Genomic DNA, 24,565 nt, shown 5'->3' on the forward strand with positions numbered 1-24,565 from the left:
ACATATAAGTGCTGGTATGTTGTACTCGAACACTTCAAAGGCATAAGTCGAACCATTTCAACATACAATTATGCTATTATTTTTACCCAGACATAGTTGTTCTATATCTATGGAACGGACTATAGATAGACTGACCACGTGATTGGCCAGAGCCCGCGGAGCCCGGCACGCTCCAGCGTCAGTCATTAACTATAGCTCGATAGGATAACATGCAACTGTAGATTGTGTATTAAACTGTTAAATAGACATAGCCTTTTGTACTTGCCTTCACCCTTGTGTTGACTTTACATTAGCACTACTACAAATATAAAACATGATGTCAGAAAATAGACGAATTACGTAGTCCTGTGACAGTGATCTTGACATTATTTGGACTTAATTCATAACAGCGAAATATGGATATGTCAGGAATTACACCTCCGTGCATGGATTGGGACAGTACAAACCTCCCGGAGGCGTGGGAAAGGTTCAAGCGACACGTGGAACTCATCTTCACTGGACCTTTGAGCTCCAAATCAGAGATAGAGAAAGTGTCATATCTTCTCTTGTGGATAGGCGACAAAGGCCGCGACGTTCATCAAGCGTGGACTCTGACTGAAGCCGAGAAAAAGAGCCTGAAATCCATTTACAAGAAATTTCAAGCTCACGTCCAGCCAAAACTCAACCCAATTTTCGCGCGCTTCAGATTCTACAACGAAGTTCAAGGAGCTGACACTATCGACAAATTTGTCACTCGACTACGACTACGCTCACGTGACTGTAAGTTCAACGCAAACGAAGACGAAATGATCAGAGACAGGATCGTTTTCGGCACGAACAATTCAAGAATAAGGGAAAAACTCATCAATGAAGGAGAGAAGCTAACGCTTGACAAAGCACTCCAGATAGCTCAAAGCTTTGAGTACTGCCAGACTCAAATGGCAACCATGAATTTGACGTCAACGCAAACGGACACACCGCCAGTCACCCCAACACCCGTGGACGCCATACACAGACGTAACGGACGTAAGCCACCGCCAGACAACCACCAACAGCAGCGCCAACCACCACAGCAGCGCCAACAACAACGTTCATATCAACGATATGAGAAATCATGTGACAATTGCGGACGAGTGCACGGACCTACCAAAACTCAGTGCCCAGCATTTGGCAAATTGTGTAACAAGTGCCAAAAACAAAATCATTTTGGACATATGTGCAGAAGTAACCAGAATTACCACAAATCTGTACATGACATTGACGCTAGTGCTGTAGACGGTGCATGTGGATATTCATGTGACACACCGGAATACTACATCGACATGGTAAGCACACGTTCTTTATCACAATCGCCAGACCGTGCCTTCGTTCCCATCACTCTTGGTCCTAGCAAAGTACCAATACATTTCAAAATTGATACAGGCAGTGAATGCAACATAGTTTCACATGAAACGTTCAAACGCCTAAAATTAAGTGCCCCTCTCGAGCCCCCCGACAGCAAACTGACCTCTTACTCAGGCGACCTTCTCAAGGTTCTTGGAAAAGTGAGTCTTCCCTGCTGCCACAAATCTGATACAATCATGGCTACAATCTATGTTGTTGAGAATCGTGCCCCTCCATTGTTAGGACTCAGATCATCACTAGAGTTGAATTTGATCAAGCTGACCTACTCTGTAGAAAACTCCCCCAAAGAGCCCCAAGTACTGACTAGGGATTCTGTAATGTCCGAATACAAAGAGCTTTTCCATGGAGTTGGGGAAATTCCAGGGTTTGCGAATTTACACCTTAAGGAAAATGCAGTCCCCGTTGTGAACCCCCCGCGAAAAGTGCCCGAAGCTCTTAAACCACGACTTAAGGACGAACTCGACCGCATGGTCAAAGACGGAATTGTCACTAAGGTCACCGAACCCACTGACTGGGTAAATTCGATAGTTTTGGTAGAAAAGCCAAAGACAGGTAAACTTAGGGTTTGCATTGACCCAAAGGCTCTAAATGACTCAATCCGTAGACCGCATTACCCAATGCCGACTTTAGACGACGTGACGTCAGAGCTATGTGGGGCTACACATTTCAGTATTCTAGATATTACGCATGCGTATTGGAGTGTCAAACTAGATCACGAGTCTTCCCTACTTACAACGTTCAGTACGCCTTTCAGCAGATATAGATACCTAAGGCTCCCATTTGGCATCACATCTTCAGGCGACATATTTCAGCAGAAATGCAATGAAATCTTTGAAAACTTGCCCGGAATTCATGCCATAGTAGACGACATTTTGATACATGGTCGCTCACGGTCAGAACACGACGAAAATTTGCGAAAAGCGCTCAATAGAGCACACGAAATAGGCATTAAATTTAATCCCGACAAATGCGTTATCGGAGCGACAGAAGTCCCTTTCTTTGGTCACGTCATTTCTAGTCATGGCCTCAAACCCGACAATGCCAAAATAGACGCCATTGTGAAACTCAAAACGCCGGACTCCCGCGCAGAGTTAGAAACATTCCTCGGCATGGTCAATTACTTGGCCAAATTCGCGCCAAAACTCGCCGAAACCACATCCCCTCTCCGGAGCCTCTTGCAGAAAGATATCGAGTTCTTTTGGGATGAGCCGCAGACACGCGCGTTCGAAAAGGTCAAGGAGACGATAACAAGCTCACCCGTTCTAGGTTACTTTGACCCAAAGAAGCCCTTAGTCTTAGAATGTGACGCATCACAAAACGGGCTCGGATGCTCCTTATGGCAGGACGGTAGGCCCATAGCATACGCTTCAAAAAGCTTAACTAATACTGAGAAAATGTACGCAAACATTGAACGCGAACTCCTTGCAATCGTGTTTGGTTGTAAGCGATTCCATCAGTTTACGTATGGTAGACACGTAATAGTTCACAGTGACCACCGACCGATTTCTGCAATAATGAAAAAACCCCTGTCGGCAGCCCCTCCCAGGCTTCAGAGATTGCTGCTATCTCTGCAAAAGTATGACGTAACAGTAGAACACGTACGCGGAAAGGACATTCCCGTTTCTGATTACTTGTCAAGGCACTCAGTAAATGAAACTTACCCGACACTGATTGAAGGTTTGGACACACACGTCCATTCGGTTAAAAGACAGCTTCTTGTAACCGACTCACGACTTGAAAAAATAAGACAGGCTATTAGAGACGATCATGACATGAAAGTATTGAAACGGACTATACTACAAGGTTGGCCGGAATCGCGGTCAGACTGCGAGTCCGCGGTAACCGATTTCTGGAATCACCGGGACGAATTGTCATTCGAAGATGAACTATTTTTCAGAGGTCAAACACTCCTCATTCCAAAATCCCTGCAAGTAGAAATGGTTAAACAGGTTCACACAGGTCACCTAGGTGTAACCAAGACTTTACAGCGCGCCAAAGACTGTTTGTTTTGGCCTGGCATGCAAAGGCAGATCACAGAACACGTGTTGCAATGCCCTATATGTTTGACTCACAGAGATTCAAATACGAAAGAACCCATGATCTCTCTAGAATTCCCAGACAGACCGTACCAAGTTTTGTCAACAGACTTGTTTCATTTGGACGGCAGAGACTATCTACTTACGATTGATCATTATTCAAGATTTTTTGAAGTTGACCATTTGACAAATACACGATCTAGTACGATTGTTCACAAACTGCAGGCACATTTTGCTCGCAATGGAATTTGCGATGTTTTACATAGTGATAATGGGCCTCAATTTTCGAGCTCAGAATTCGCTGATTTTGCAAAATCATGGAAGTTCAAACATCAAACGTCTTCACCTCTTCATCCCCAGGGTAACTGCTTGGCTGAACGCGGAGTAGGTATTGCGAAGAAAATTATGAAAAAAGCAAGAGATAGTGGTCAAAATGTATACCTTGCTTTATTAGAATATAGAAATACGCCACTAGATTGTGGATACACCCCTGTTCAACTACTTTGTAGTCGCAGAACCAAATCAGTTTTGCCAATCACAAACAAAGCTCTATTGCCCCAAATAGTGAATGCTAGCAAGGTGAAACAGACGGCTATTCATACAAAATCGAAGCAAAAGCAGCATCACGATTCATCATCAAGGCAATTAAAGCCCATATTCATTAATGACTCTGTTAGAGTTCAAACAGGAAAAATTTGGGTTCCTGCAAAAGTCGCGCAACAAAATGGACCGAGGTCATTCACTGTACAAACACGAGATGGAAAAATTTACCGCCGAAATCGCAAAGTTCTACATAAAACAAATGAAATTGTGTCAGACATCCTGCCTTTAGATTACAACATTTCGGCTAGCTCTCCGATTTCCCCAGATGCGCCCCAGTCGGTCAGCTCAGGTCAAATTCCGACTTCAAGCAATTCAAACAGTGAATCAGGCTCCCCTTATGTAACACGGTCTGGCAGATTTGTGAGAAGGAATGTGCGCAACTATGATCAGAACTGGGTTAACCACTTATCAGCGATCAAATGCTGATAAGCACATTTTCCTTTACCTGTGCTTTGAACAATGTAGGAGCAGTGGTTAGTTAACTAGCACGATTTATTGTTTTTACATGTAATGTATACAACTAATCCACATTGGTATTAGCATCTCATTTTGTAATGCAATTACTTATTTTATTCCAGAACGAGGAAGATGTTCTATATCTATGGAACGGACTATAGATAGACTGACCACGTTATTGGCCAGAGCCCGCGGAGCCCGGCACGCTCCAGCGTCAGTCATTAACTATAGCTCGATAGGATAACATGCAACTGTAGATTGTGTATTAAACTGTTAAATAGACATAGCCCTTTGTACTTGCCTTCACCCTTGTGTTGACTTTACATTAGCACTACTACAAATATAAAACAATAGTGTTCGGCTTTGGGTGAAATAGCTAAATTGTTGTGTTTTTTACGTTAATAATGTTTTTCCACGAACACTACTATTGGATAATGATTATTTTAAAACAAATCTGATTTGTGATTTATGCAAAATGATACTTATCTATCTTTGACCGTTGCCAAGGTGAGGATTTCCAGCATCCAAAAAACTAAATCTACTTATCTGGGGCTGAAGAAATTTGTATTCAAACAAATAAGAATCACGTGTACGTTTCCGTAGATATGTTCAGATTTAAGGTCATCAACATGCAATGAAAACTACTGGGACAAGCCCGGTATTAACACAATCAAATATTTACCCTGTTTTGAGGCACAAGCTTAGTGCCAAATGGACACTAAATGAGAAACACAAACATTCAAATATCACATGCAATCGTATTAAAATAACACCAAAATAGCTTTTCCGATAAATAATGGGATAAACGCCAAGAACCGTCACAGAATTCGATTTCACTGGAATCCAAGTCTACTGGGGGCTTAAATCAATGATAAGAAATTCTGAAAACTTAACATAATTTTTACTTTAAAACGGATTATTTCAGAGCTATGATGTATAAAAAAGAGAATAATACTTTAGCTAGTAGATCATGTTGATACACACGAATACGTCGGAGAAAAATACTAGAAAATCTATTCACACGACTCACATCATAACAATGTGACACATTTGCTTTCTGCTTAAAGCTATATTCATACACACAAAATGTTAATGTTATATATTACTGTTATTTGATGTTAAAAGCTTCCTTTGGTCAATTAAGAAACACACGATAGACTGAAAATTATCACTCATGAACATTCCACTAAGCATGACTTAAAGCGTTTAAAGGTAAATGTAAACAGCGGACCTGGCGGACTTTGCGACACATTTTAGACGTTATATAACCAGCAAAAAATATTCTTCCGTTTGGCAGATCGGATGTGTTTGTTTGATTGATTATTTATTCAATAAAGACCATTTCCGATATTTCATTGTTATTCAAGCCAAATGCGCGAAATAATGTATCTGCATTATCCGTTTGTTCGCCCTTATTTACGGCATTGTGACCTAACCCATCTCCATTGCAGTGTATAAAGAAGAATTTAGTAATCAACTCTTTTCATTTTACTCGGTTAAAGCCCAACGAGATTACTTAAGACCCCAATGGATGCTTGTTGAACAAAGATGAATGACATCTGAAACCTAACACGACCTCCATGAGAGAAAATAAGGGTTTGTACTGGTTTAATGGATGCCGGTCAGTCAATGTGTATGTCACCTTGGTTTGTTTCAAATTAATCTTTTAAGGACGCTCAGATCCTTGAATTTGATTATCATCAAGTCCCATAGTTATCAAAACCGGATGATTATATTTATGCAGCTCGTAAGTTTTTTAAGAGTATATGAAGGTCTGTCCGCATCAAATGATTCCATGGCAGCTTACCCCAGCCGCCGTGACGCATTCAAGACTTAAAAATGGATTTTGTTTTGCCATAATAATTATGAGATATACTGTTTGTAACTACAATTCCCATGAAATCCAGATGTTTGTAGATTTGAAGAAAAGAGAGAGAGATAAGTGATTTGGATGCGGTGGCCTTGGTCTACAAATTGCTCAACATCAAGACCGATACACGGGATACAACTTGCCTGACTTTCATCCATTGTTAAGAACACCATGTTTAGGTTTTTCTAAATGTCAAAATTCGGATAACCTTATATCTAAAGAAACGGAGTGACTGGCTATTTCTGAATATTCGATTTTAACAGCTTTAATTAGTGCCGATTATACCATTTCCCTGAACTTCCCATTAAATGCTGAGCGCCATGCAAATGACCTACCGGTACAATATTGTAACGTCAGTATGACGAGGTCAGGGTTTGAACCACCTTCTGCACCTAAAGCAACCACTAACTATCGGGATGGGTACTTATTTGAACAATTAACGCAACATCATTTATGTTCATATACAACGTCACATGATGTTGCCGAGGTATCCAGGGCAAAGAAAAAAAATCAAATCAAAACAGTTGTTGGAACTACAATATGACGTTTCAGCACACCTTTTGTGAAAGTCTTATCAGAAACAAATCAACGTTAACATTTTTTGTTACGTATGCAATAAAGTAGTCGACGACAGTAAATAAATAATACATAATTGTTTTGGGATAGGAACTTACGTCTAATAAACCAGTTTAAGGGTTTTTGCTTAATATAAATATAAAAATGCTATTTAAATACATAATTTGTCCATTGGCATCTGGTACCCATTCAATTATGACTATTATGATTTTCCAAACATTGTTCTTTCCATCAGTTATTAACTAATGAGTGTTGCTTATAGTTCCATCTCATTAAATCGTCTTTCAGTATCCACCAAGTACCAATATTTGGATCAAGACTCTTCACTTAAAAATGCAGCTTAGCAACCTAACCAACATGACATCATAATTAAGTCCCCTACATGCAAAAAACACGTTATAATCTAATATGTTATATTATAATGTGTCAAATTTTAGCGACATGGAATGGCACGCTCGCTCATTTGTGTTGCCCTTCTTAATATTTTAACAGTGAATCATTTAACCCAATATGATCTAACTTTAACATATAGCGGTTCACTCAATCGTTGAATAGTTAAAGTATGTAATAATGCTTAATTGACTTAAAGTTGTACAGATCAAAATACAAATGTTCGACAAATGTTTATTGCAATTCTCTTGCATTGTATGATTTGTATGTATGACATATTTATGCATGGAAATAAGGTATTAACTATTGCGTTTAGTAATGGTGGGACAAATGTGAGGTTTAGAACTCTGAACTGAGCCCTAGCCACCTAGTGAACTCCTGCTTTAACATAGTGTTCCTTTGCAAAAACCCAAACATTACTTGATATTAATGAATTTAATGTTCATGTTTTCTATATTAATCGTAATTTTAAGACATTTGCCTCTCTTTGAGTAACAATGATGCTTATACCTTATGTTGGGACGATTGAGAGGTTATGAACTCAGACAGTCCTTGTTGCCTAACTCGGAACAATGGGTTTTTCCCATTGCTGTAAAGTAATCAATGCTGTCGTGCGAATAACGTGAAGCTTATGATGTCTTTAAATTAATATTTTTCTTTTATTTGTAATCCATCTATATGGTTTAAGTAAGGTAATAACAATGCTTAATTTAACTTCAATAAAACACGTGATAAAAGTATTGAAAAATACCTTTGCTCGTCAAGGGAGATAACTTGTAAGGGGATGATTTTATTTTGGTTTTTTACAAGTTCAACGTTATGTTTTGGTTCCTTAGCTAAAACCGTGTTAAAAAATTACATAAGAATGACAGAGAACATGAAAGGCATGAATATAGAATGGCATATTGGCATCCATGAAAGTAAATTGTCCTTATCTAATTGTGAAGAAGGCAACATATTACAAATATTATATGAATTTCCCAATTTTAATATCGGTACTAATACGTGGTCATTTTTTTTTTTGAATTTTTGAAATACACGTTACAAATTTTAATGTTCCAGGACAATAACCATAACTACAGAATCAGTTGAACATGGAAAGTTAATATTTATCTAATATGGCGATATATGTCTCTCGTAATAATGCTTTAATTTTAAAACAGAGAAAAAACACCAAACAAAAAATATACAACCACTAAATAATTCAATACTGAGCCAACAAATGTCTTTACTCCCACGTTTGCAATAGTTAGTCTGAAAATTTGCCAAGTGTCTTTGACAATTAGTTTTTTGAGAAGTTGTAATCCGGTGTAAGCACTTCTCAATGAGCTGGTCTCTAAGTTTGATATATAGCATTTTGTCACATGCACAACCCCTTGTATCAGGCTTTTTCACTTTTTGTCTTGATTAAACGTCTTCCCTTAAGCCAAAGTTTAACCGAACCTAATTCATCTTCATGGGACCACCTTCCCTTTTCTGCGTTAGTATGTGAATAGGGCGCCTTCAGTTTTTTTATCATAACTTGTTAAATACCATGATTAAACAGCACACCATATCAACATAACCATTGAAAGATAACCATTGAAAGATAACCATTGAAAGACATATTAATGTATTACAAGTCTATCCAATATTAAAATATTTTAACTCCTCGTCTTCAAATCGTCCATTAAAACTAATTCGAGAAATAACACGTACATATCAATCCCGTACTGTGCAGAAATGCAATACAAGTTGAAAAACATATATCTTTTTTAAATTGAATTATTTAGTTCTTAATTTTCAATGTTCGCGTAGCAACGCTAATTTATGTATTCTGAGTAAGGACTCCAAATTTCTGATAGAATTTTTTTTTTCTTTTATTGCTCGCTAAAACTATACCGCAAAACCAATGCTGTTAATACGAAAATGATGGGATAGCTTAATTTTCTGGTTATTAAACGTCATTTAATCTGTCGACTTTCATGTAATATATTTTATATCTATTATAACCGTTTCTTTATTTTCATTAGTGTATCTCGCATTTCTAGTAGAAATAAAATAATTAATTACTAGTCCGTGTTTATAAGAATGTATTGTATGTCAATATTTCATCATACTCTATCGTCAAATTTACATGCATATGGAATTAGGCGCTACCTCTACGGCTTAAAGAGTTATTGCCAAAAACGTCGTAGTTATAGTTCAATACTACAAGTTGGACATAAAAGAAATGAAAGGGAAACGCATGCTAACAATGCACTTGAAGGTAGTTCACCTTATTTTAAAATGCAAGCAGCTATACTCAATAAATACTCAAAAAGTCAATACCTACCCAACAAACGTCTTCACGCCAACATTTGCAATGTTAAGTTTGAGAATCTGCCAAGTGTCTTTGACAATAACTTTTTGAGAGGGAGTGATCCTGGGTAAACACTTTTCAATGAGTTTGTCTCCAGATTTAATATGTGACATTTTGTCACATGCACAACCCATTTTATCCGGCTTTTTATAAGTTTGTCTTCCTTTATCCTTTGAAAGCCATATTAATGTATCATCGAATATTAAAATAGTTTACCACTTTTCCTTCAAATTGTCCTTTAAAATCAGGTCAGGAAATAACAAGCACATATCAATTCCGTATACTCCAGAAGTGCAATACCAGCTAGAAAAAAGAGATTTTATAACTATTCATTACAAAGTTCTTTATTTTCAATGATCGCGTAGCAACTCTTATTCATGTCTTCTGAGAAGCAACTCCCTAGTTGTTATTATAGAATATTGCCTTTTTTAAATGCTTGCAAAAACCAATACCGTTAACCAGAGCAGTTTATGCGAGAATGAAGGGACTCCCATAGCGAAGTATTATCTGGTTGTTACATTATACAATTTTCAATTTAGCGTCCAAAAAGAACAATGGGTGACGTACCAGACATGTTTTATATATCGTGATGTGAAAAAACATTCAGTTGCCGGGCCACAGTTAAGAGAATGTTGAGAAAATTATTGATTCAACACATAAACATATTTCGACATTAAACACACTTGAGTGACATTGCATGGACAATTTTTATCGTTGAAAAAAAAAGATCAACTATTTTGTCATCAAAGTTCAGTGAACAAAATACATAATAACCATACCAGCCAAGTTGTAAAAATAAGTGTGGTATCAAAGCAGCAAACGTTTGAAATAAAGTTACAGCCATAATATAGCTTTGTTAAGTATCTCAGACAATAACATTGTAGCTATAAATTTGACACCGAAGCATTATTTAGCCTTGATATAAGCGTTTAATTGTAGTGATTGACTTAATACAATCGGAAGATGTCATGTTTAGTAATTGCTCAAATACTTGGAATAAAAGGGCCGTTTTTTTACTTTGCATCACAATGTGTCGATAACAATGAACGTTGTGTCTAGTTGATATGCATCTGCTACACTTGAACAAAAATATATAAAATGTGATGAGGGTTAACAATTGGAATTGACAAAGTAAGTATATTTTGAAATTCTTGAAACAATATAGTTTCTATTTAGCGAAACAAATAACCTCAAATGGAACTCTTTTTACTAATACCAAAAACAATATTTTCATGATGCTTATAAGAAGACAATATACAAAAAATAAGAGACGAAAACCGGGATCGAATTGCCCTTTATCGCCACAACTGTATTATATCCGATGTTGAAGTATGTATACATTCCTCATACGTTTGCACACAAATAGTTTCAACATAACAAGGGGATCGCCTAAATCGTTCCATAAATTCCATTTGAAATCACGTAGTTTATGGCAATTAGATACTCAATATTTTAAAAGCGGTCCGCTCCTTCCACGTAGGTCTATACTAGACTATGACTCAAAGTATCTTTAGTCAAAGGGTAAGGGTTATTACATCTTATTGTTCAATTTAAGTCGGCCATATATTCGAAGTCAGATAGGCTTGCTTCTTGGCAAATAAGGAAATTATTATCTGTATCATGATTGCCTTATTATACTAAAATATGTGTCGAATATTTCTAAAACATTCCTGTTTTTGAAGAGAATTGAATTAGATTAAGATTTTTGCTGGCCTGACTTGAACTTGAAATCCCATTGGTCATTGTTCAATAAGTCAAATAAAATAAGGAATTATCAAAAACAAGCTCAAAAAACCTCTAATTGTTTAAAAAAATGTATATTATAATTCCCCAACAACGAGTAAATGTTAAAAAAGTATGTTCGGACTTAATTGTGTTTGGTCGGTCCTGCTTCCTTGCGATAATGCCTACCCAACAAAGAGTCATTTCGGGTATTTTTTATTATTTTTTATTATGATGTTTTGTTAAAGTTGATATTTCATATTTAATTTTGCTTTAATTGCAAGCCACAAGAAAGTTGGTTTACTACCTTCAAGATAGATCAATATAGTCCAAAGGAATGTTAACTCAATCCCTCAATTCCTGTTTCTCATATAGATGGAGGCCCTACTCTAAATCTAATAAATCAGCATAGCAAAACTCTAATGTAATATTTTGCTAGGTTATGATATTCCTTTTAAAAAAAAAACATTGACAATTACCAAACAATAATTAAACCAAAAACAGTCTCTTTTACATGTCGAACATTCAAATCATTCGTAACTAGTCATCCCACTGGTTTACCACGACCGTGTATCTTTTTAAAGATACTTTTATTTTAAGATAATCAGAGCAGAGGAAAAGCCACAAGATCTGGAATCCATATTGAAGCCCTGCTTTTCTGGAGAATAATTTTAGAATGGGCACGTAGTTTCAGAAGAGAAGTTTCCATGGCCAATTGCAATTAATCCGTTTTGTTTGTGTTGTAAATCTCTTAGCCATTGACACATAAGAAGAAGGTCATGGTTACATTGGGCGCTGTTGGGTTCGTCCAATAATTAACTCTATAAAAAGATTATTTTTTTGTTGTAAACAACTATCTTGACTTCTTTGATTAGAGATGCAAGCATCTATACAAGTGTACTACGCTCATAATATTTTTATGACGTGTTCGTTAAACGGTGACGTAATTAATACTTGCACATCTTTGAATTGCTGTTGAAAATTGGATGTCTTTGATGACAGATTATTTTCAAAGCTATCAAAAGACCAATATAAGAAAACACCTCTTTCCGTCTCTGCAGCAATGATTTTAGTCGATCAATATGGCTGGAATACGACTTTAATTAAAAGAAACCCGTGAATAGATGTCCACACAATGGATGTTCCTTTGGTTGAATATGGCTTAGTGCTTAAGTAGATGATGTTGATTAAAGCATTCCCAACACACTACTCAATATCCTTCATTATTCTTTTATTATTGCATTAACACTATCAAAGTATAATGTTACATTACGGTTATGAGCTACAGATTAAAGTCCACAATCATGACGGATCATAGTAAACAGCAATGCACTTATACATATATCTATAAATATAGGATTAATACACGAATAAGTTTCTAGAACGATAAATAATGTATAGAATCAAGAATGTATTTATTATCAAAACATAGCTTTACCTTAGTTTTGTTTTATTTGAAAGCAACTCATTGCTATCTACTGTCAGGGAGGTGTCATTAAAACAAACGGTTTGTTAAGCATATCTCTGTCGATCTATGATCTAGAAGGCGCTAAAATCACTTCTTGAAAGGTATTAAAAATAAACATGTATACGAAATTAAATATTTATAATATAATAAATTTAGCTAGGCAAACTTTGATAGCTAAGCCTGAGATTTCAAAGATTCCTGTTATTTCTATAACTTTAAAAAAAACAATATGTTTGATATAAAATCCTTAGGGTCACTTGTATTCTAGACTTTGAACTGTAAGGTGCTCCATTACATTTTGTGTGTTACCAAAGTAAGGACATTTAATTTGTATTAGAAAAATATAATGTAGGAACAGTTTAGACATTTAACTTATGTTACAAATAATGTTATAAGGAACACTTAAATAAGGTAAAAATTTTGTGTTACAAATTTATAATACTTATACACATGTGCTACAAGAATATTATGATGAAATTATAGGATTTATTTCTACCGGTGTTCCATAGAACTTATCGTGGAGACTATTAAAACTTTGAAACATTCATTGTGATTTGCATCAGCACTGTAAGCTCTCAGTCACGTCATAATACTTGTTATGATGTATCTCATCACTATAGAAATCGGGTAATACTGGGGATATAACGAGTAATATAATTTGCTGAAAAGTATGTATGTATGGGTTATCCAAGATAGCAGTATATAAATTATGCATCAAGTTTTAAGGATTCCTATTTTAAATCGCAGGACAGAAAATCCAATCAATCTAAGATGTTGGACTTCTAAAGCCAGCATAATAGCATGATCGATTAGTGATGCAAAGTTACCGAACATCGAATCAGCATAATAACTTGTTATCAGTGTTTAAATTTCCAAAACTACTGTTGTCTGAATATCAGTAATGAGACTAGCATTTTGTATTATTTACTGTATATAATCAGAACTCTGGAATACTACACTTTAAGTTCCAGATTCCGTTAGTATTTAAGGAACATATTCGAATTATAATCACTTATTTTCTACTACATTTTTGTAACCTTGGTCAAGGTCGGCTACCTGACTTCAAGATATTATGCCAATATGTTATTGGGAAACAAAATGTTTGTTTAGCTAACAATGTGATTGTTATGACCATGATATATTCAAACTATTAAGATATTATTAAAGTATGAAAATTATACACAAGCTTCTTGTTATAGAAAGTTTAAACCAGTGAACTTCGTTTCCACCAAACTTATCATCATATGCACCCGTCAGATCATCGCGGCACGGGATGACGGGTGGACAATTATTGATTATCGCAGCACTGCCCGACAAAGACGAGCACGTTTTCACCCTGACCTCATTTTCTTTCTTTATAGTTCAAATAAAAGTGAAGTTATTTTTTGGGACTTTTTTTACACGTTAACTGCACTTTAACATACGGAAAAGGTTACAAAGATGTAAAGTTTTTTTATTTTTTTTTTTATTTTATTCTGTTAAGCAATGTATTTTTTCTGTTGAAATGGCTGAAAGTTATTCCATAATATTTAAGCAACAAACTTGAATTTATTTCCTTTGAAGATGAATGGTTGTCCTTTTGGTATTAAGTTGCAATTAAGAAGAAAATTATGAATACCTTTTTTGTTAAATGTTCAATTTTTGAGTGCTATACATGAAGTTTTCTAAAACAAAGGTAAGTTTGATATATTTTAGGTTATAAAATTGACTAAAACTATAATATACTTGTAAACATGGTTTAAAGTCAGCTTGCTTAGTTCATTTATCATATATGACTGTTATTTGAAAGAAGCTGATAGCAAATAAAAAGTTCTTCAAAATCGTTTTAAAATAAAAGCATTTCAAAATGTACTATTTAACACAACTACTCGAAAATTATTGGTTCAGTTCAAAAGGAACTATATCCGATCTTATGAAGTTTAGCATAATAGTTTATCCTTTATTAAACTCCATACGGCGGATAGTTTAATATGGATGTTTGGTTTATGTTTGGTATTTGTTCATATTGATAAAAAATAAATAACTCAACCTGAATTCGTTTTAAAGAAAAGAAAATGTCACCATCATGAAGTGTTTTCATTTTCTTGTACATAATATATATGCTTGTTGTCTAAGACAATCTGGACAGTAAAATTCACAAATTTAGATACTCTCAGAAAATTATTCGAAAGGAAATTGGTATAAAATATTTCTGACATTGAATAACCCATTAACATGGAAACTGTCCTGTTGCTTACATTAATCCAGTAAGGTAATCAGTCAGTCAATAATACAACAATAAGTTAATTGATATTTTAAAGTTACAAAATGTTAAGTCTGAATAATATTAAAGTATTCCCCGAAATACATTATGTTATTTAAGAAACAAATCAATTAAATTGCCATAAACTTTTAGTAATATTTTCATGTGTTACCTCTCTTTGATATTTAATATCATAAGAGATCAATATAGATTAAACATAGAAAAAGCTGTGTATGAGTACATCCTTCCTCATAAAACTCTTAGTTTATTAATATTTGAAAGCTATTTACCTCAATTGTATATTGGAGTGCGGTTATATATTACTAAGTAATTGTTAAAAGGTTGTTAATTATGAGCTGACAATGGCTAATGGTTTAATGCGGCACCGTCGTATAAGCATTTGCTTTGTGTACTCATAACAAGTTTTAACGTTTTAGTGGTCGCAAAAAAAAGATTGTGTAAAATATCCACCAACACTGTTTATATCCTCCGATTTACCTCATTAAAACGAATAAGGGCCGACTGCTGATTAACTTACAAATATTAAAAGTAGTCTGCCTTATCGTGGAACAAAATATTATGTTGACCACTGTTGTCTAACGCTTCGTAACAATCGACTTAGACATAAACATGAAAACGTACTGATTCAGCAACAAGAATAGGCTACTTTAAAAAGTACATGTATACACAATATATTTATCGTGCTCAATAATTTACCTAAAAATCAAATGCAATGATTGTTGATAAAAAAGATGCATCAGAAAAATATCCCTTCACGATCAATTGAACAAGTTTGAAGTTTGAAGTCAGTCCTCCCGATGGTGTAAGTGGAATTCGGAACACAGGGTTTTGTGACGAACGTACACACAATTGCACATCTATTTTGTTTTTCTGATCTAAACAATTTGAAACACTGGTGTTGATATGAGTCATGGTTTCATTACGTACGTACGTTCTACGACCAGACAGGCCGGAATAAAGTAAATGAAGCAAATCATCTAAATATTGAAAGTGTAGTTCGACACACATAGTTTCGTGACATGTGTACATCGTTTGTCCGGACAGGAGTGCGGAGGAACGAGAGCTTTGATGAAGCAAAACACATTAATGGTGCAAACGTTCGACACACAATATCGTTATACATACGTACGTCATACAAAAGGTCAGGAGGGATGGGTATTTCCCCTAGAGAAGGTAAGATGACAATATAACAAGTTCCACGGTTTACTTTATTCTCAAATATTGTAAACATAGAGTGTCCATGAACGTTGCCCTCGCTCTGCAAACATTGCAGCTAGCCTCCCGTGAAGCTGTAGTGGTGACAGGTGTCTGGCAGACCGGGTTTAAATGTATTTCTCTATGGCCAGTTACGTAGCAAATAAGAGGTTAATTTCCTTTAGAACTACTACCAACAGGTGTTCTACTTGACCATTACAGTTGTATCTCTTTATTCACAATGGTCAGCAAAATATTTCTTATGGAAAGCGAAATATTTTTTATAGAAATATTAACATTTACAACTGATCATACAACATTTACTTATAATAATTGATAAATAAGTGTTTAATATATTTGATGTTCAATTTAGTTCAAACTTATGTATGTTACAACGATTGTGAGACATATTTTTACACCATTTATATTAATCACTTTCGTATGCACAATTAACGAAAGAGTGTGGTCTTTTTTTGTGGGGGAAACCGGAGGACCCGGAGGAAACCCATTTGTTCGGCTTGGTGGACGCAAATCAAACTTACATGCGCCAAGGCCGGGAATCGAACCTTGGTCGTTAAGGTGAGAAGATATTCAAGGGCATTTTGAACTGTCAGAGTGTAAAACAACGTTTAACAGCGTGGGTAAAATACTTTTGGAAAATGCAAAGGTTCGCCAATAAAACTCACCGCTTTAAGAGTTCTTTCTCAATTCCTTACCGACTATATTGCAGGTATCGTTGAGTTGTTTGAAGTTTCGGCAGTACCCTGTTGACTGTTGTCGCCGGTTGTCTGGGTGGAATACGCAGCACATGGCGTAGGGACAGTCTCCGTCTGCCGAGCACACCTGTCCGCTATACGTGGCATAGTCAATAAGACTCTGAAAGAAACATAAAATATAAATATATAGATGTAGAAGAGATATCTTGATTTCGCTGTAAGATCGCATTTTGTTTTTGAGGAATGGTCATTTTTTAATTGAATGAATAAATCAGCATCAAACATAATAATACTTTTCTACGATAATATGAATAATAGAAAGGTGTGAAAATTAAGCATTTATTCTTTAATTTACAACAATATTACGTATTTTTTACTGTTTTCATTTCAAACTATTATTTTGACATATGTTTTGCTGTATCAGTATTTTTTTCAATCAAGTTTGAACCAAGGGATGTTATTTATTTTTCTAAAAGTTAAAATGTTCACAGGTATTATCCTACTGATCAAATTAAAAAAAAACATAATAAAAATGAATATGTGTTGCAAAACAATAAGATTACTATAAACGCACAGTGTATGAACTATATTTCTAGAAATGCATCCATAAAGCGTTTAGATTCATGCCATCTAGAATGTCCTCACTATTTATACACGAACAGCTAGCATTCTTGCGAGTTTGCATGCGGCGTCAATCTCACGACTCATAAAAGAAAAGCTAGCACTTATGCAATTTGAATGGCCTTGCTAATCTAACAATTCATCCAAGCAGTAGGTGCATTCATGCGATCGTGAACATTCTGGTCAATTAAGCAGTTAATTCACGAAGACCTAGCACGCATGCGATCTAGTTTGTCCGGGTCAATCTAGCTTTTAATCGAAGAATTGCCAGTATATATGCTATCTTGAATGCTCTTGTCTATTTAGACACTCACCCGATAAACGCTAGCATTTATGAGATATTGCATGCGCTTGTAATTCTAGCAACTCATGCGAGAAGCAGTGGAATTAATTTCCCTGATAATGATTTCATTTTTTGTTAAATGACCAGTCACATCAGATAAAAAAGAACTGTGTCAACATAATACGGTTTAATGTTTTCAAATATATATATATATATATATATATATATATATATATATATATATATATATATATATACTCACTGAGGTAGCTAGGAACTAGTACGTACGAGAGTGTGTTGAATCTCGTGTTCCCTTAGCAACATACCACCAGTCAAAACGTCCAGACTCAGTGGGGCTATGGCCTCCCCTTTATTACCTATCTTACTGTATTATGGATAGGAGTTTAACGCGCCTGAGGCTGGACTTCAATCTGTTACCTGGAAGCTTGGTGCAATACTAAAACACACTAGATCCTATTTGTGCCCAGTTCGGGGATATATTTAACAGTGCACACTTTCTGCTTTATTGTACCACCTTTAGTGCTCAAATGACTATTTAATATGTGGCTCTTATTACGCTGATTGTACTTTCAATAAGTATGATCTATTGGACCTCTGCAATGCTCTCAAGAAGTATGTCTATCGTCCGGTGGACGTGCTCATTCGGTATTGCGAGATGTCCGACAAACTCTAAATAATACAAATAGTTAATGCCCAGGTCAGTCTATATCACTACAATATGTTAAAAATATGCAATGTTTGAACTCATTTATAAATTTAAATAAAATAATAATGTAGCATAGTTTACAAATATCAGAGTACGGATATCTGAATATAAGGTCTAACTAGGACAGAACTTGAACCTGAGACGTTCCATAACGCAGATAACTTTATAGTATGCTTATGCTTGACTGCTCTACCATCTGAGCTACTAGGAAAACAAATGCCTAAATGCTAATAAATGCTGACTTTAAAACTCCCTGAGAGTCTCCAAGAAATGATGGCATATATGTAGCTAAATTAAAAAAACAACAACATTAAAACTGGTAAAATCTGACAAGTTTGTATCTGGTGGCCAGAACTTAGATGGCCACTACTTATCTTGTGGCCTCAAATTACTTGCCAGAACATAAATAATGTGTTGCATATGTCACCTCTGTGCCACCAAATATCAAAAGTATTGATGTATACTAATTGTAATGGTTTGCACTTCTACCTATTTGAATTGTTTGCCTCCTTTAAAACGTAAAAATAATCCCATATTTTTTTTTTATAATTTAACGACTTCAGAAATTCAGTCTGCAAAACTTATCGTTGTGAGGATACCCTTGTAACTAAAATTTATATCAGCATTTCACCCTTCAATTAATACACGTTTGAATTTCAAACTTTTTTAAGTTTGCAATATATTGGCTTAATCTCACTGAATTTTATTTACTCCTATATTTTTATTTCATTTTAGATTTATAATTACAGTACAAGTTAAAAATTGAGCATGCGCATTTTAATGACTTCTTCCATATATTATCTTTTTTCTGTGCCAGATTTTTTCCCGCTCCAAACTCGATCAGTCAAGATACGCTTTCCTATCTTGACCAAACGACTTTGGAGCGGGAAGACATTTGGCAAAAGACAAAATTTCACAATATTATTATCCCATACATTAACACTTTAAATGAGAACATATTAACCTGTTCGCATGGGTTTTTTTGTCTTATTTCGCCAAAACACATTCCCACTCCTCCAAAAGAGCAAAGCTACCAGTCGTTAATAGGCTATACTGTTAAACTGAAATATAGTAGAAAATTTTCATTCAGAGCGTTAATACGTTTTGGGTGTGAACTATGTTAACTTCAATGTAATGTAGCAATGGTCATGAATGTCATGTTCAGTTCAATACAATGATAACCGTTCTACGTGAGATAATAGTGACTTTTATTGTGTAGAATATTGAATATATTTTAAAATGGCAATGTATCTGAAAACCAAATGATGTGCAGATTTTAAAATAATAAGTCAGACTTAGAATAAAACATATTCTTTAGTTATGCTACAGGCAAGATTAAACAACTTATTTCTGTTCATTCATCCATCAATTAAAACACGTTTGATTATGAATCAAACGCCACACGTTTTTCGAGTTTGTAATCATGTGTCAAATGTCACTAAAATGTATTATATTTATAAAAACTGTCCAATTAGAACAATGAAGCATGCTGATTTGATCTCTTTGTTAATGGAGTTTTTTTCATTAGTCTCTTGTCTATGTCAGATTTTTCTCCGCTCCGAACAGCAATCCTACCAGGCTCGGTCCTTAAACGTATTGAAATATCATTATCCCATGCATTAACACATTTTGATATATTTTTCTGATTGATTCCTACCAAAGACCATAAGCAATTCGACAAGTCATGTAACTCGCTATGCGGTTAAACCTGAAATATATTAACACATTCTCATTCCTACCATTAACACGTTTTAGGTGTTAACTATATAAATTACCTTTTTTACTATAGTTTGTTGTTTGATGTTCATATTTTTGGCAACAAATTTACGCAATCCCAGGAGATGAATATATTAGCAGAGAACAATACACTATGGAAGCTCTGGGCATTATCAGGTCGATGTTTCAAAAACGCATGATATGCATCCGTGAGCGTGATCCGTGAATTCTTATGAATTTGCAAATGAAGGTACCGAAATAATATTAACAGTCAAAATCCGTTGAGTTGATGTCGCTTGGCTCGATATCCTCGTCTTTTTTACTTTATGTTCATATAAAATTCGATCGGATGGCTCGAATTCTCGAGAGCCGATTTTTCTCCATCCTCCCTAGTAAAAATTGCACACTTTGATTGGTTTGCTTGGCTCGATGTCATTTTCGCGGTGCTAGGTAAGAATTTCAGACCATAATTTGTTTGGTTGGCTCGATTTCGCACAAGGCGCTAATCAATTAGATGTACTTGATTGACATGATAATCATTATTATAGGAATCTTTAATTTCTGTCTTTAATTGGCACGAGAACAAGGTGTCAAAATTATGTCATAACATATTTCAAATCCTTCTGAATTTTGAGAAGGCCTCATTCACATAAAATCGTTACCCCCCCCCCCCCCCCCCCCCCACTGATAACAGTATTCGGTTTCCTTAAGATGTCTTAATATATGACAACTATAACTGCTGGACTACTGTTGATAACAGTATTTGGTTTCCTAAAGATTTCATATAAATGACAACTATGACTGCTAGACTGCTGTTGATAACAGTATTCTGTTTCCTAAAAATGTCTTTATATACGAGAACTATGACTGCTGGACTACAGTCGATGACAGTATTCGAATTTCTTAAGATGTCTTTATATATGAGAACTATGATCGCTGGACTACTGTTGATAACTGTATTCAGTTTCCTTAAGATGTCTTTATATATGAGAATTATGTTTGCTGGACTGCTGTTGATAACTGTATTCGGTTTCCTACAGATGTCTTTATATATGAGAACTATGACTGCTGGACTGCTGTTGATAACTGTATTTGGTTTCCTAAAGATTTCATATAAATGACAACTATGACTGTTAGACTGCTGTTGATAACAGTATTCGGTTTCCTAAAGTTGTCTTAATGTATGAGAACTATGATTGCTGGACTGCTGTTGATAACAGTATTCGGTTTCCTAAAGTTGTCTTAATGTATGACAACTATGATTGCTGGACTGCTGTTGATAACCGTATTCGGTTGCCTAAAGTTGTCTTTATATATGAGAACTATGACTGCTGGACTACTGTTAATAACCGTTTTCGGTTTCACTTAGCTGTCTTTATATTAGGGCTTTTACTGCACTGTTTTAAGGCAGGATACTTAATCGTGTGGATTGAGCATTCTAATGTTAAGATTAAATCATGGTGGTACCTTTCCGTGCAAAGGAAAATACTATCCCCAATTCCAATGGCACTGATATAACGCCCGCCTGGAGGAAATCTTTGAGGGTTTTACCATTCTTCATTACCTCAATTCTGGAAGAAAATCTGTCCAACTCTTGCCCCTATCATCTCTGCATACATATCATAATCAATTCGCCCCGATATACAGCAAATATATGGTCTAAAACCAAGTTTCTTTTCCTAAACCCCTGCTTAAAACAAAACGTATTCCTTATTTCATATTTTCGATAAGCAAACGTTTCTCACCCATGTGTGGAATGTTGCAAATAATGTCAATTACAAATATATCAGTTATACCCCTGCAACTTAAAACGTTTACTCAAAATACTCTATGTTATTATCAGAAAGTCTGCTCTCCTGTTTGTTTCCGAATTCTATGTTTCACACTACTGTGATGATACTGTGCAGGTCTTCTTCGCTTCGCTTTATGTTTTTCGGGACTACATGTTCAGCTTTCATTTCGCTGAAATCATTATAATAAGGTATTATGTTGCCAACGTGTGAACATTGAAATAACGTCGAGATAACATGCATTCCGAAAAGAAACTGTGTTTAAACCATAAACTGTTTTAGGCGGATGCAGCTTCAAGTGTGTGTTGTATTGATGATCAAAACATGCTATATATAACAGGGAAACAATTTCCATAAGTTAAGAGCTTGCCTTCGAACACAAATACAAATACTGAACTAATCAATCAACAACAACAATTCAGATTTCTTGGCGAATGCATGAGTTGTCCTACGACAAACAACCCTGACAGGATGTCGCAATACAAAGTTCTTGTTGTTGAACATATTTTAAGTTTGATGCTTATTTGTAGCTAACGTAATTCATTCGATTTATTTGTTGATCGATTTGATGAATGATAATATTTTATGCCGATTATTTATGTACAGTTATGGTTCGTGAGTTTAGAGCAATGATAACAATGTTACGTCCTCACATAAATGGCTTGGACAAAATAATGTCAGTTGACATGATCTTGTGGAACTCCCACGTATTATTTACAAGCAGTCCGGAGACATCGATGATGCGGACGTAAGTTCAATTGTGTGATATAGTGAAATGGTTTAACATATTTTGTTATAGTATCATGGTATGTATCATAATATTTCGCGACACATCGCCCTTATGTAGAGAACCATCTGCTAATTCGATTCAAAGCCCCCCTGTGCATGACAGACAAGTTTAAAGCACGGACAAGGACAACTACTCCATAAAGACAAACCTGTAAGTGTTACCTTGACCTTTCAGGTAATAACGTGTTGTTTTTTTCTGACACGTCATACCGAACATATACGCCAAGAAAGTTAAAAATTCTCTCTCTGTATGACAAAGTAAGAGCTCGGACACGAACAACTGGACAGATGGACGCAGGGTGACGTAAGGGGGGGATAATGAAATTGCGCAATATAGTATGCCTATCAACATTCTATTAAGATTAGTAAAGATTCTATATAAAATTAGTTAAGTTAGGGAACATACAAGTTTAATATTTTGGACGTGTCGAGTGTTAATTTGTAAATATGCGTATGCGAGTGCGTTTGATTGTTTTATTATAAATGAATGCATTTCAAGATTTCACTCTGTTTTCGTTCAAAACAATAAACATATCTATTTATATATGGACATATGTCTTTACTGCAGGTTTATGCAAGAATCGGCACGTGATTGTGCTAATATATATTCTCTGCATGATCATTGTTTAGCCACTTTGGCGATATCAACACTAGCAAAAAGTTAACTCTGCGAAAAGGTGATTCAGTGTTGCAGGAAAAGCGATTAAACTTAAATTATTTTACGGAGAAATTTACTTCTACTAACAAAAGGTAACACTTTATTTTATTTTTAATTGCATACAATAATTGAAACGCTATTAAATAACTGCCTTAGAACAGTTTGAATATTAAAACTGTTTTTAAATGCATATAATGTATTACGTAATGAAAATATACTTATCTTTATTTTAAATATACTATGTGCAAAGACCTTTTCAAATCCTTTGAAAATACATTGATGTAAGGTCACGAGGTCAGGCCAACTCAAAAAGTCTTTAACATGGTTTATGCATTTTCCTTGGCGTTTCTGTAGATCTTAAAATGCATAACTGATGTTATATTATGGGAATCAACTTGCAAGTGCCAAGTGCAATTGAATTAATCTAAACTGCATGTAAGCAAGATAATAACGTACTAAATTTTCACATGTTTCCAATAAATAAATCAAATCGGACTTCGAGAAAGAGAGCTTAGTACGATTTTTTTCGGATACAATATCTGACATATTTTACAGGTATGTAAAAGCGTTTTGATTAAAAATATCCATTTCTAATTAACTTAATTAGCAATTCAAAATAGCAAACGTTCGCTTTTTAATTTTAAAATAAGATATGTCTTAAAATTGTTAACTTGTTTGCCATGGTTTTTCAACAAATTGAAATCATGAAATATCGGGCCATATTAGTGTGACTAAAATCATATAACAAAAATCCGCTCAGGCCATGTCATTGACATTCAAATAAATTTATTACAAATGATTTATTTAAGTTGCGGACAATGCATGTATAATTAAAACACATAACCTGAAATCTGATATTTTTTTATTCAGATTTAACAACAACAGAATGCCAATTATACCCTCGGCGACGCTCCTTTCGGCAACTTTAGTGGCCGCTGCTTCCCTTCTTTTGCAAAGCGAACG

At 35.2% G+C, this 24,565-nt stretch overlaps 1 protein-coding gene across 1 annotated transcript; it reads left to right on the forward strand.

Moving 5' to 3' along the window:
* The first annotated feature begins 395 nt into the window (after positions 1-395).
* Positions 396-4,448, forward strand: LOC128245886 (uncharacterized protein K02A2.6-like). Its single transcript, XM_052964107.1, has one exon. It carries the CDS (start codon positions 396-398, stop codon positions 4,446-4,448), a length of 4,053 nt encoding a protein of 1,350 aa, XP_052820067.1.
* Positions 4,449-24,565: the final 20,117 nt, after the last annotated feature.

The sequence above is a fragment of the Mya arenaria genome, chromosome 9 (genome assembly GCF_026914265.1).
Source record: "Mya arenaria isolate MELC-2E11 chromosome 9, ASM2691426v1".
Lineage (NCBI taxonomy): Eukaryota > Metazoa > Mollusca > Bivalvia > Myida > Myidae > Mya > Mya arenaria.